General features: G+C 40.8%; 1 protein-coding gene across 2 annotated transcripts in view; it reads left to right on the plus strand.

Moving 5' to 3' along the window:
- The window catches only part of NRBF2 (nuclear receptor binding factor 2), a 35763-nt gene extending 24191 nt beyond the window's left edge, over window positions 1-11572 (plus strand). For both annotated transcript variants that reach the window (XM_044239609.1, XM_044239610.1), the window contains one exon: window positions 10072-11572. In XM_044239609.1, the coding sequence (XP_044095544.1) occupies window positions 10072-10782 (711 nt within the window). In that variant the 3' untranslated portion in view covers window positions 10783-11572. The remainder of the gene's footprint in view (window positions 1-10071) is intronic.
- Window positions 11573-12056: the final 484 nt, after the last annotated feature.

The following is a 12056-nucleotide window of genomic DNA, read 5'->3' on the forward strand; positions in this document are numbered from 1 at the left end:
CCTTATTACAAACATAAGCTAGAAAAAAAGAAAAAACTAAAATCACAAGGAAGATAAAATATGTTAAGAGTACTGTCTTGTATTTGTTCCTGTTGTCTACAAGATTAATTGTTACTGCCAACATCAGTACTGTAGATATTAATATGTATTACTGACAGGAGACATAAAAAATGAAAATGTGAAAAAAACCTCATTTATTTACAGGTATAACAATGCATGCACTGATAACGAAGAAGTGGCAGTATGATTGCTTTATGGTAGACTAGCCTGAACACTAATGTATGAGTCATTCACTATAGAATATTTATGGTGTATAGTATTACAGTGGTATTGGAAACATTGTTACATTTTTGAAAACCCACTTAACCTGTGATGGTAGGCTAACATGCGGTTTCTGAGGTGTACTGAATGGTAATGTAACTCTTTTAGAAGCAAAGGCATAAAATGGTAAGAAAACATTATGCCCACGTAAAGACTGCTTCCACACAAGTCTTGCACTCGGTGTCAGACACAGTGAGGACTTCGCGATGAGGAGGACACAAACTGTTCATACAGTTCTTCCTGCATAGTTACTAGATTTTCACATGAAGCTACTTACACAAAGGTTAAGTTCGTTAACTATATGGCATGCTGATGAGTTACTACTCTTCATTAAGTGGAAGGAGATCATAAGGTTTTTGCATTACCATCATAAAAGGTGTTTTGTTTTGTTTTTGAAGATTTTATTTATTTATTTGACAGAAGAGTCAGCTAGAGAGGGAACACAAGCAGGGAGAGTAGGAGACAGAGAAGCAGGCTCTCTGGTGACCAGGGAGTCTGATGTAGGGCTCGATCCCAGGATGCTGGGATCATGACCTGAGCCAAAGGCAGACCCTTAACTGACTGAGCCACCCGGGCGCCCTGGTTTTGTTTTGTTTTTTTCTTTTAAAAAAAAAAATTTTTATTTATTTATTTATTTGACAGAGGAGATCACAAGTAGGCAGAGAAGCAGGCAGAGAGGGAGGAAGGGAAGCAGGCTCCTTACTAAGCAGAGAGCCCGACGCGGGGCTCAGGCCCAGGACCCCGAGATCATGACCCTAGCCGAAGGCAGAGGCTTTAACCCACTGAGACATCCAGGTGCCCCTTGTTTTGTTTTTTTTAATAAGTATTTATTTGTTCACAAATGAGGTTGTCTGAGCTCAGCTGATCAGTTGTGGGTTGGGAGTGGGTGGGCAGCTCTCGTGTAGTCAGACGGTGGCAGCTGGTGATGTTATCTCCAAGGTGGCTTCTTTCTGGTGGCTGGGCTGGGGAGACTTAACAGGGTCTGAGACAGGCAGAGGTCCTCCGGTAGCACAGCAGTGATACCTTCCTCTACCTCCCCTCCTCTTCTCTCTGGTCTCTGTAATCTGGCCATGTGGCATTTGAAGTTTCCCAGCATGATCCCTCCTGCTCTGTTCCTTGAATTGACCACAAAGGCCCACCCGGGTTTGAGGGGAGGGGTATTAGACTCTGTTTCTTGACTTTTTTTTTTTTTTTTTAAAGATTTTATTTATTTATTTGACAGAGAAAGAAAGCACGATGGAGGAGAAGCAGGCCCCTCCCCCCCAGCAGGGAGCCCAGTGTGGGGCAGGTGGATCCCAGGACCCCTAGCACTCCCGGATCATGACCCCAGCTGAAGGCAGAGCCAAAGACTGAGCCACGCATGCGCCCTGTCTTTACTTGTTTTAAAACCACCATACTGGGGCTGTACTGCCCTGGTTGGTCCACACCCCAGCTTTGCCTTTTGGCTATGTGACCTTGAGCATGTTCCTGAGAGTGTCTTCCTCAACTCTCATTTATTTGTTTGTTTGTTTATAAGTTTGGTTGATAATATAGTGTTATATTAGTTTCAGGTACACAACATAGTGATTTGACAATTCTGTGTATTCAGTGCTGACCATAAGTATAGTCCCAGTCTCTTACCATACAGTGTTACTCCAGTATTAATATTGATTGGATTCCCTGTGCTGTACTTTCCATCTCCATGACTTATTTTATAACTGAAAGTTTGTACCTCTTAATCCTCTTCACCTGTTTGTCTCATTAACCCATCCCCCTCTCCTGTGGTCACCACCATTTCTCTGTATTTGAGTCTGTTTCTGTTCATTTGCTTTTTAGATTCTACCTACAAGTAAAATCATATAGTATTTGTCTTACCTCTGTCTTAATTTGTTTAATGTGAGACCCTCTAGGCCCATCCGTGTTGTCATAGGTGGTAAGATCACATTATTTTTGATGGCTGTGTAATACTCTTGTTATTTACATACACCACATCTTTTTTTATCCATTCATCTATCCATAGACACTTAGGTGGTTTCATATCTGGGCTATTGTAAATAATGCTGTAGTGAACGTAGGGGTGTATAGATCTTTTCCAATTAGTAAATGTTTTTCTTTTCTTTGGATTAATACCTAGTAGTGGAATTACTGGATTGTGTGGTGGTTCTATTTTTTAATTTTTAAGGAACTGCCTTCCTGGTTCCATAGTGGCTCCACCAGCCACGCAGGAGGGTTCCTTTTTCTCTATGTCCTGGCCGGTACCTGCTGTGTCTTGTATTGTTGATTTTAGCTATTCTGACAGGGGTGAGGTGATACCTTATTGTGGTTTTCATTTGCATTTCCCTGAAGGGTAGTGATTTTGAGCTTTTTTTTCATGGGTCTGTTGGCTATGTGGATGTCTTTTTTGGAGAAATGCCCATTCATGTCTTCTGTCGATTTTCATTTTATTATTATTATTTTTTTTTTTAGGATTTTATTTATTTATTTGACAGAGATCACAAGTAGGCAGAGAGGCAGGCAGGGACAGAGAGCTGGGAAGCAGGCTCCCTGCTGAGCAGAAGCCTGATGTGGGGCTACGATCCCATCCGAGGACCTTGGGATCATGACCTGAGCTGAAGGCAGGGGCTTTAACCCACTGAGCCACACAGGTGCCCTGCCGATTTTTTAATTGGATTGTTTTTTTCATAAAGAGTTCTATGAATGCTTTATATATTTGGATATTAACCCCTTATTGGATTCATCATTTGTGAATCCCTTCTCCCACATTGTAGGGTGTTTCCTTTTCATTTTGTTATAGTTTTTGTTGTGCAAAAGCTTTAATATTTTGATAGTCCCGTTTACTTTTGTTTTTGTCATACTTGCTTGAAGAGACAGATCCAAAAAATAATCCCTGAAAGCAGTGTTAAAGAACTTACTGCTTAGGTTTTCTCCCAGGAATTTTGTGGTTTCAGGTCTCACATTTAGGTCTTTAATTCATTTTGAGTTTATTTTTGTAGGTGGTATAAGAAAGTGGTCTAATTTCATGCTTTTGCTTGTAGTGGACCAGTTTTATTAGAGACTGTCTTTTCCCCATTGTATATTCCTGCCTCCTTTGTCATAGATTTACTATATGTGCATTTATTTTTGTGATCTCTGTTCTGTTCTGTTTGGTTTATGGGTCTGTTTTTGTGCCATATCATACCATTCTGATTACATCGCTTTGCAGTGTAGCTAAATCTGGGAGTATAGTACCACCAGCTGTGTTCCCTTTTTTTTTTTTTAAGATGTTCTTTATTTTGAGAAAGAAAAAGAGGGAGAGAGCATGAGTGGGGGGAAGGGGCAGAAAGAGAGGGAGAGAGAGACTCCCTGCTGAGCTGCCCCCCCCACCCCACCCCTGCAAACTCAGGGAGATTATGACCTGAGCTGAAGGGAGACGCTTAACCACCTGAGCCATCCAGGCACCCTGGTTATAAATTTATTTTTAGGTTTTTTTAATTTTTGGTATAACTGTAGATATGACTGTTCTCTTAATTTCTGCTACTTTGATATTAGTGTATAGAAACGTGATGGATTACTGTATATTTTCTGTCTGCAACCTTACTGAAATCATTTTATTCTGATACTTTTCTGGTGGCTTTTTATGGGTTTCCTGTATATAGTATTGTGTCATCTGCAAATAGTGATAATTTTACCAGTTTGGACACCTTTTATTTCTTTTTCTTACTGCTGGGGCTAGGACTTTGGTATGAAATTGAGTAAGTGGCAAGAGTTGATACCCTTATTTTGTTCCTGATCTTGGAAAACTTTTAGCTTCTAACTGTTGAGTATGATGTTAGCTGTGGGTTTTTCATATATGACCTTTATTAGGTTGAATTATATTCCCTCTAAACTCATTTTGTTGAGAGCTTCTTTATGAATAGAAGTTGAAATTTGTCAAGTGCATTTTCTGCATCTCTTGAGATGATTGTATGATTTATCTTTCATTTTGTTAATGTGGTATATCTGGTTGATACATCTGCAGATATTGACCATCCTTGGATCCCTGAAACAAATCCCACTAGATGGTGGTGTGGTGGATGATCCTTTTAATGTATTGTTGATTTGGTTTGCTAATACTTCGTTGAGGATTTTTATATCTGTGTTCATCAGGAATATCAACCTGTAATTTTCTTTTTTTTCCCTTTGTCTGATTCAGGTTTTAGGATAATGCTGGCCTCATAGAATTTGGAAGCTTTTCTAGCTCTTCTATTTTTTTAATAGGTTTAGAAGGATAGATACTAACTCTTCTTAAAATGTTTGGTAGAATTCACCTCTGAAGTCATCTAGTCCTGGACTTGTTGGGAATTTTTGATTACAGATTTTGTTCAGGTACTAGTAACCAGTCTGTTTAAATTTTTCGATTTCTTCCTGCTTTAGTTTTGGGAGGTTATGTTTCTAGGAATTTATCTATTCCTTCTAGGTTGTCCAGTATGTTGACACGTAATTTTTTGTAGTAGTCTCCTAAAATCTTTTGTATTTCTGTGGTATTAGTTATAACTTCTCTTTTCATTTCTGATTTTATATATAAGTATCCTCTTTTTTTCTTGACGAGTGTTGCTGAAGTTTTATCAGTTCTGTTATCTTTTCAGAAAACCAGCTTTTCGTTTATCTTTTCTGTTTTTTAAAATGTTTCACTTATATTCACTCTGGTCTTTATTATCTCCTTCTATTTACTTTGGGCTTTGTTCTTCCTTTTCTAGTTCTTTAGGTGAAATTTTTCTTGTTTTCGAGGTTGTCAGTATCACTGTTAACTTCCCTTTTGCTTTTGCTGTCTCTCAGTCTTTGAACTGTTGTGTTTCATTGGTCCATGCCTTCTTCTGGAGTCCTCCTTTTTTTTTTTTTTTAATTTTTAATTGACCTTGCTTAGTAGCATGTTTTAGCCTCCATGTGTTTGTGTTTTTTCCAGTTTTCCTCTTGTAGTCGATTTCTAGTTATATGCTCTGGTGTTGAGAAAAGATGCTTGAAATGATTTCAGTCTTTAAATTCATGGTGGCTTAACATGTCAGCCTTCTTCTGAAGTCTGTTGTGTGTTTGAGAAGAGTGTGTAATTTGTTGTTTCGGGATGGATTGCTCTACACATATTTGTTAAGTCCATCTGGTCTAATGTGTTTTTCAAGGCCAGTGTTCCTTTATTAATTTTATGTCTGGATGATCTATCTCTTGGTGTAAGTGGAGTATTCAAATTCCCTATTACTCTACTACTGTCAGTTTCTCCCTTTGCGTCTGTTAATATTTGCTTTATGTATTTAGGTGCTCCTCTGTTGGCTGCGTAAATGTTTCCAGGTATTTTCTCATTTTTGGATTGATCCCTTTATCATTTGGAATATCTATTTCCATTCCTCCGTTTTTAGTCTGCGTGTGTCTTTAGGTTGGAAGTCTGTCCTAGGGAACATCTACGTAGGTCTTTTTGTTTTTAATCCATTCAGCCACCCTGCCTGTTTTGATTGGAGCATTTAGTCTGTTTACATTAAAAGTAATTATTGGTATATATTTATTGCTGTTAAATTGTTTGCTTGTTTTGTAGTTCGCTCTCTTCCCTTGTGATTTACTTTCTTTAGTGTTACGTTTGGATTCCTTTCTCTTTGTGTCCGCTACAGATTTTGGGTTTGTGGTTACTGTGAGGTTCCTATATAATTACATGTGTATAGCTGTCTGTTTTAAGTTGGTGGTCATTTAAATTTGAATGATTTCTAAAAGTACTACATTTTTATTTACTTTTTCACCCCCGCACATGCACATTTTATATTTTTGACATCTTTTTTATACTTTTTTTTTTTAAGATTTTACTTACTTGACCGGGTTGGGGCGAGAGGGAGAGAGAGAGTGAGCACAAGCAGGGGGAGCAGCAGCAGAGGGAGAGGGAGAAGCAGGAGCTGCTGAGCACGGAGCGCTGTGTAGGGCTCTGTCAATCCCAGGACACCGAGTGGAAGAGAGGTGCCTAACCATCTGAGCCACCCAGGCACCCCTATTTTATACCTTGTTTCTGAGTCCCTTAACTAATTATAGTAGATTATGTCAACTTGGGTCTTTTCACCCTCATACTAGCTTTATCAGTGGTTGATCCACTTCCTTTTCTGTGTTTTCCCTTGCTGGCCACATTTTTTTTTTCCTTTCATATATTTTCTTATTTCTAGTTTTGGTCTTTCCTTTCCCATTTAAAGAATTTCCCTTAATGCTTCTTGTAAAACTGGTTTAGTGGTGATGAGCTCCTTTAGCTTTTGTCTGTCACGGACACTCTTCTATCTTTCCTTCAATTCTGAATGATAGCCTTGCTGGATATTTTTGTTTTTTCCCTTTCAGCGCTTTGAATATATTGTGCTGCTCGTGGCCTGCAGACCTTTTGCTTAGAATCCAGCTGATTCTGGAAATGTTTAAATTGTAGATTTAAAACAGAGCAAGCATCCCATACTTCTCAATAACTGAACACTTTCATTTCACTCTTTGGCAGAGGATTTGCTAACTGGATTGGATCGTCTTTGTAACAACATCGAATTTTTAGGGTTCAGGATTCAGTAACTGAACACATTGACTTTTCTTTGGCAGAGGATTCCCCTCCTTTTGGCAGAGGATTCCCCTCCTTTGACGTTACCACCAAAGAGGCCTAGCCTTCCCCGCTTTTGTAACTGGCATCTTGCTGTGATGTCGATGGAGTTGCATTTAACCTGTATAGCGACATTGGGAAAAATCGACACTTTCTGTATTCCAAGTCTTCTGATCCATGAATGGGGCAGGTGACATCTGCCCTGGGCTCACCTCCCTGTGGTGGCTCAGAGGAGGGCTGGCCTTGGAAGGTCACTGGCATCCTGCTGAGGATGCATCCTGACTGCTCCCCTGCTTGCTTTGGGAGGAGTTCCCTCTTCTCCCCTCCCCATTTGTGACCTTGGCAGGGGGTCACCAGGAGCCTGAACCCAGGGAATTTGCAGGAAAGCTTTGCATAGACAGGAGCACCAGCCAAAAGCATTTATCTTAAAAGGCCGGAGCCTTTCTGGCGTTTAGATCATCTTGGGATTTAGGGCCTTAATTGTTCCTAAACGGAGTACTAGGAAAATAAAACATGTTCTCCATTTCCTTCCAGATACCATAATTGATTTTAGGATTTTAGTATTGTTACTGTGAATCAGGGCTGTGGTGTTAGAAGACCTGATAAGGTCTTCGGGGGGAAAAGAGATGACTACATTTTTGGGCTGTCTTCATGGTGGTGGTCAGAAAAACACAATTTCAGACAGGAGTTTTGCACTTGCCTAAAATTTGTACCATGTGATTTTTGGTCAACGCTGTTAGGGTTTTTTGGTCTACCTCCTGTTTAGTGACAACTGTCCAATCTGTGCTTCTACTCTGGAAACCTGAGAATGAAACATGTAGAAATTAACTTGTCTGTGATCACTCTCTTCCAGCTGTGTCCTGCACCTCACTCGGTCACCAAATAAGAGTAGACGTGTTCAGTTACTAAGTAGTACGGGATGCTGTTCTAATATTTGCACATTTCACATCAGAACTAGTGTACATTGTGTTTTCATTTCTGAAATTGCCAAACTGTGTTTCCGTGTTGCTCTGCCCAGTTGCTGCAGTGGCTCCTGTGGTGGCGGATAGCAGGCTTCACACTGCTGTAGAGCGTGATCACTTTGATGGTGACAGTAAAATTGATTTCTATAATAACGTCCCAGCATGTTATTTTATAATTGAGAGTATACAGTTTTCATCTAAACCAGAGTGCAAACATCTGTGTAGAAATGATAAAAAGTAAAACCACTCTAGACGTTAGATGTTGTTACAAAGATGAGGAAAGAGATTTACCAAAAAAATCCCCACAGAAACCTAGCTGGTAATCTTACAGGGATTCCCTTACATGTAACTAGTTGTTTTTTCTCTTGCTGTTTTTAAGATTCACTTTAATTTTTTAAAAAATTTAATTTTATTTAATAATTTTTCGGGGTGGGGCGGGGCATAAGCAGGGGGAATGGCAGCCAAAAAAGTGAGTTCCTGTCTCAGCAGGGGCCTAATGTGGGACTCTATCCCAGGACCCTGGGATCATGACCTGAGTGGAAGTCAGATGCTTAACTGACTGAGCCACCCAGGCGCCCCAAGATTAACTTGAAGTTTTGACTGTTTAATTATAATAAGTCTTGGTATGGATCTCTTTGGGTTAATTTTTTTTAAATAAAGACTTAATTTATTTATTTGACAGAGATCACAGGTAGTCAGAGAGGCTGGCAGAGAGAGGGGGAAGCAGGCTCCCCGCTGAGCAGAGAGCCTGATGCGGGGCTTGATCCCAGGACCCTGGGATCATGACCTGAGCTGAAGGCAGAGGCTTTAACCCACTGAGCCACCCAGGTGCCCCAAGATTAACTTGAATTTTTGATAGTTTAATTATAATATGTCTTGGTATGGATCTCTTTGGGTTAATTTTGTTTGGGGCTTTTGTTTGATTCCTGGACCTGATGTCTGTTTTCATCCCTATGTTAAGGAAATTCTCAGCTCTTTCTTTTTCATCTTGTTGTAAAATAAAAACTATTTTTAAAACGCTCTATTCCTTTTTTTTTTTTTTTTTTTAATTTCAGGGGTAAAATTTAGTGACTTGTCGGGTGCATTTAACACCCAGTGTTATGATGAGATCACACATGCCCTCCTTAATGCCTATCACCCAGTTACCCCAACCCCCCCCCTGCACACCTCTTAGTTTGTTTCCTAGAGTTTGGTGTGTCTAATGGTTTGTCTCCCTGTTTTCATCTTATTTTTCGTTCCCTTCCCCTGTGTTCTGTTTCTTTAAATTCCACATATGAATGAAATCATATGGTATTTGTCTTTCTCTGACTTCCTCAGTTAGCATAAAACCCTCTAGTTACATCCACATCATTGAAGATGGCAAGATGTCGTTCTTTTGATGGCTGCATAGTATTCCATTGTGTAGAACTATTTCCCATCATCTTTATCCATATGTCATTGGACATCTGGGCTCTTTCCATAGTTTAGCTTTTGCAGACATTGTTGTTATTCTCTGTATAAGTTTTCTTATTGTGCTTTGTTGTCCCAGAGAGCTCTTAAATAACTGTCCTCATCCAAAACGAGTTTTTCTTTTGATGTTGATTTTGGGTGATTTCTGCCCTTTCAGATTGCAGATATGTTCTTCTGTATTATCTTACCTGTTTATTCTCAGTAGTGTATTTTGTATTTATTGTATTCTTCTGCTCTGCCTGGCACTTTCTTATATTATGGAGGTATTCTCTGTCTCTTTGTTGACGATATACGTTCATGCGTTCTTCTCCCAAGTACAGTGAGCATCTTTATGACCATTACTTTCAGCTGTTTATGGGGTAGATTGCTTATCTTTGTTTCATTTAATTGTTTTTCTGAGGATCTGTCTTGTTCTCTCGTTTAGAATGTGTTCTGTTTCCTTATTTTGACTGTCTATGTGTTAGGGAGTTCACCTTTGTCTCCTGGTCTTGATGGAGTGGCCTTATGTAGATGTCCTGTGGGGCTCAGAAGTGCAGTCATCCCTAATTCCCCTTGTGGCCTACATGGACCCTCTCTTTGTGTAGGGGGGGGGGCCATGACTGCTGTGGGTGGGAGTGGACTCTGACCAAGCTGAGGCCTAGTACTTGTTTTGAAAAAATTTGAGGTTCTGTTGAATTGCAAATATGGTATGTAAATTTTAAGTGTTAGTCATTCAGAAAGGAGGATAGGATCTTGGAGTGATATTCATTGGATATTACTAAAGAGACTTAAATGTTAAATGATACCTTTCCTTCTGTGTAATAGGCTCATCTGTCACTGGAATTGCAAAGGGATAGCCACATGAAACAACTCCTCCTCATCCAGGAGAGGTGGAAAAGGGCAAAGCGGGAGGAAAGGTTGAAAGCCCAGCAGAGCACAGACAGGGAGGCGGCCACCCCGCTGCAGGCATCTCACAGGCCCTCTTCTGAGGATGCCGAGGGCCAGAGCCCCCTTCTCTCTGAGAAATACAGCCCTGCCACCGAGAAGCATCTGCCTGAAATTCAGGGGGTCTTTGACAGGGATCCAGACACACTACTGTTTTTACTTCAGCAGAAGAGTGAGCCGGCCGAGCCGCGCATCGGAAGCAAAGCCCCCAAAGATGATAAGACAATTATAGAGGAGCAGGCGACCAAGATCGCTGATTTGAAGAGGCACGTGGAATTCCTTGTGGCTGAGAATGAAAGATTAAGGAAAGAAAACAAACAGCTAAAGGCTGAAAAGGCCAGACTTCTCAAAGGCCCAGTAGAGAAGGAGCTGGATGTTGATGCTGATTTTGTAGAAAAGTCAGAGCTGTGGAGCCTGCCACCACATTCTGAGACTGCTGCGGCCTCTTCGAGCTGGCAGAAGTTTGCCTCGAACACGGGGAAGGCCAAGGATATTCCCATACCCAATCTTCCGCCCTTGGATTTTCCGTCTCCAGAACTTCCCCTTATGGAGCTCTCGGAGGATATTCTGAAAGGATTTATGAATAATTGAAAATGGAAGGCCATAAAAAAGCTGAGAAGACAAGACAAATAATAGAGTAATACAGTTCATCCAGAAAAAAAAAAAGGGAAAACCACACAGAGGGTAACTGCAGAGATGCGCCGTTGGGGGAGAGGCAGCGCGGGGGCCGGGAAACGCTCACTGTGAAACGCGTCACGTGTCTGATGGGGCACTTGCGCTAAGGATTCCAGACGGGGCAGACACTAGACTCTCGGAGGCTCACTTTCTCCTGATACAAACCAAATGGCTACCTGGAATAATTTTTCGAGCAGCAGTTATTTTTCTTCAGGGTTAAAATGTATAAAAGTATGTTATGTATAATTAATCTGTAATGCCATAAAATGATGCAAAACCTAAATAATATGGCGGCCTGAAGGGCCACCTTGTATTTGAAACATGCTTTCTATCATGCATTGACTGTATGCATTTTGTTACGCACATTTCTTTTGTTGAATAGGTGTGTAAGACACACCTTTCTAGATGAAACTCTGTGTGCCACACTTTGCACTACTCATGATATAATGAGAACCTCAAGACTATCAGGAGAGATTTAAATTTCCATTGTATGAAGAAAGGAACCAAATTGTTAGTTATGCTTTTTTTTTAATTACCAGTTTACATAATTAATCAGGGTGCATTTTAAGTTCTAACTTTTTTGTTTATTGTTTAAATGTATCATTTGAAAGTACTAAGGAAGTATCCTTTACTGATGCATGAGTGGAAGTAATGGTAGTTGGCAGTGTTTGATTGTAAGAAGTCAATAAAGTAATTGTGTTTTATACCTTTGTTGAATGTGGTCGGTAGTTGACAAGTTTTGTGTGGCTCCTCTGTTGTCAGTTCTGAATACGCATGTGAAGAGATTCAGCCAAACGATTTCTTGGTTTGTTAAAGACGTGCTTCATGATTTTGTCGTCCGTTTCTCTCACGGGGTGGTGAAAGAGAGTAAGGGAGTTAGTGAGGTTTAAATGTGCCCCTCCTTTTGCCCAGCCACACGGACAGTGCTCAGGCCACAGGCAGCTGTCCCCAGGTCCTCCTGGGCCCCGCTTGGAGCCCTGCACAATGTGTACATGCGCCCTTCCTCTGCCACGTCCACCGATATTCCAGGAGCCTGAAGGAAGGGGAGGAGGAAGAGGATGGAAGCGAAACACTTGGCTGCGGGCCCCCTGGGTGTGTTAAAGCCTAGACTTTGTACGCTGTGTGGAATTGTGGGAGTGCCAGACAGATGGACAGACCACACTGCCTCAGAGACTGCCCTCAGGGACAGT

Source organism: Neovison vison, chromosome 2, assembly GCF_020171115.1.
Source record: "Neovison vison isolate M4711 chromosome 2, ASM_NN_V1, whole genome shotgun sequence".
NCBI classification, from domain to species: Eukaryota; Metazoa; Chordata; class Mammalia; order Carnivora; family Mustelidae; genus Neogale; species Neogale vison.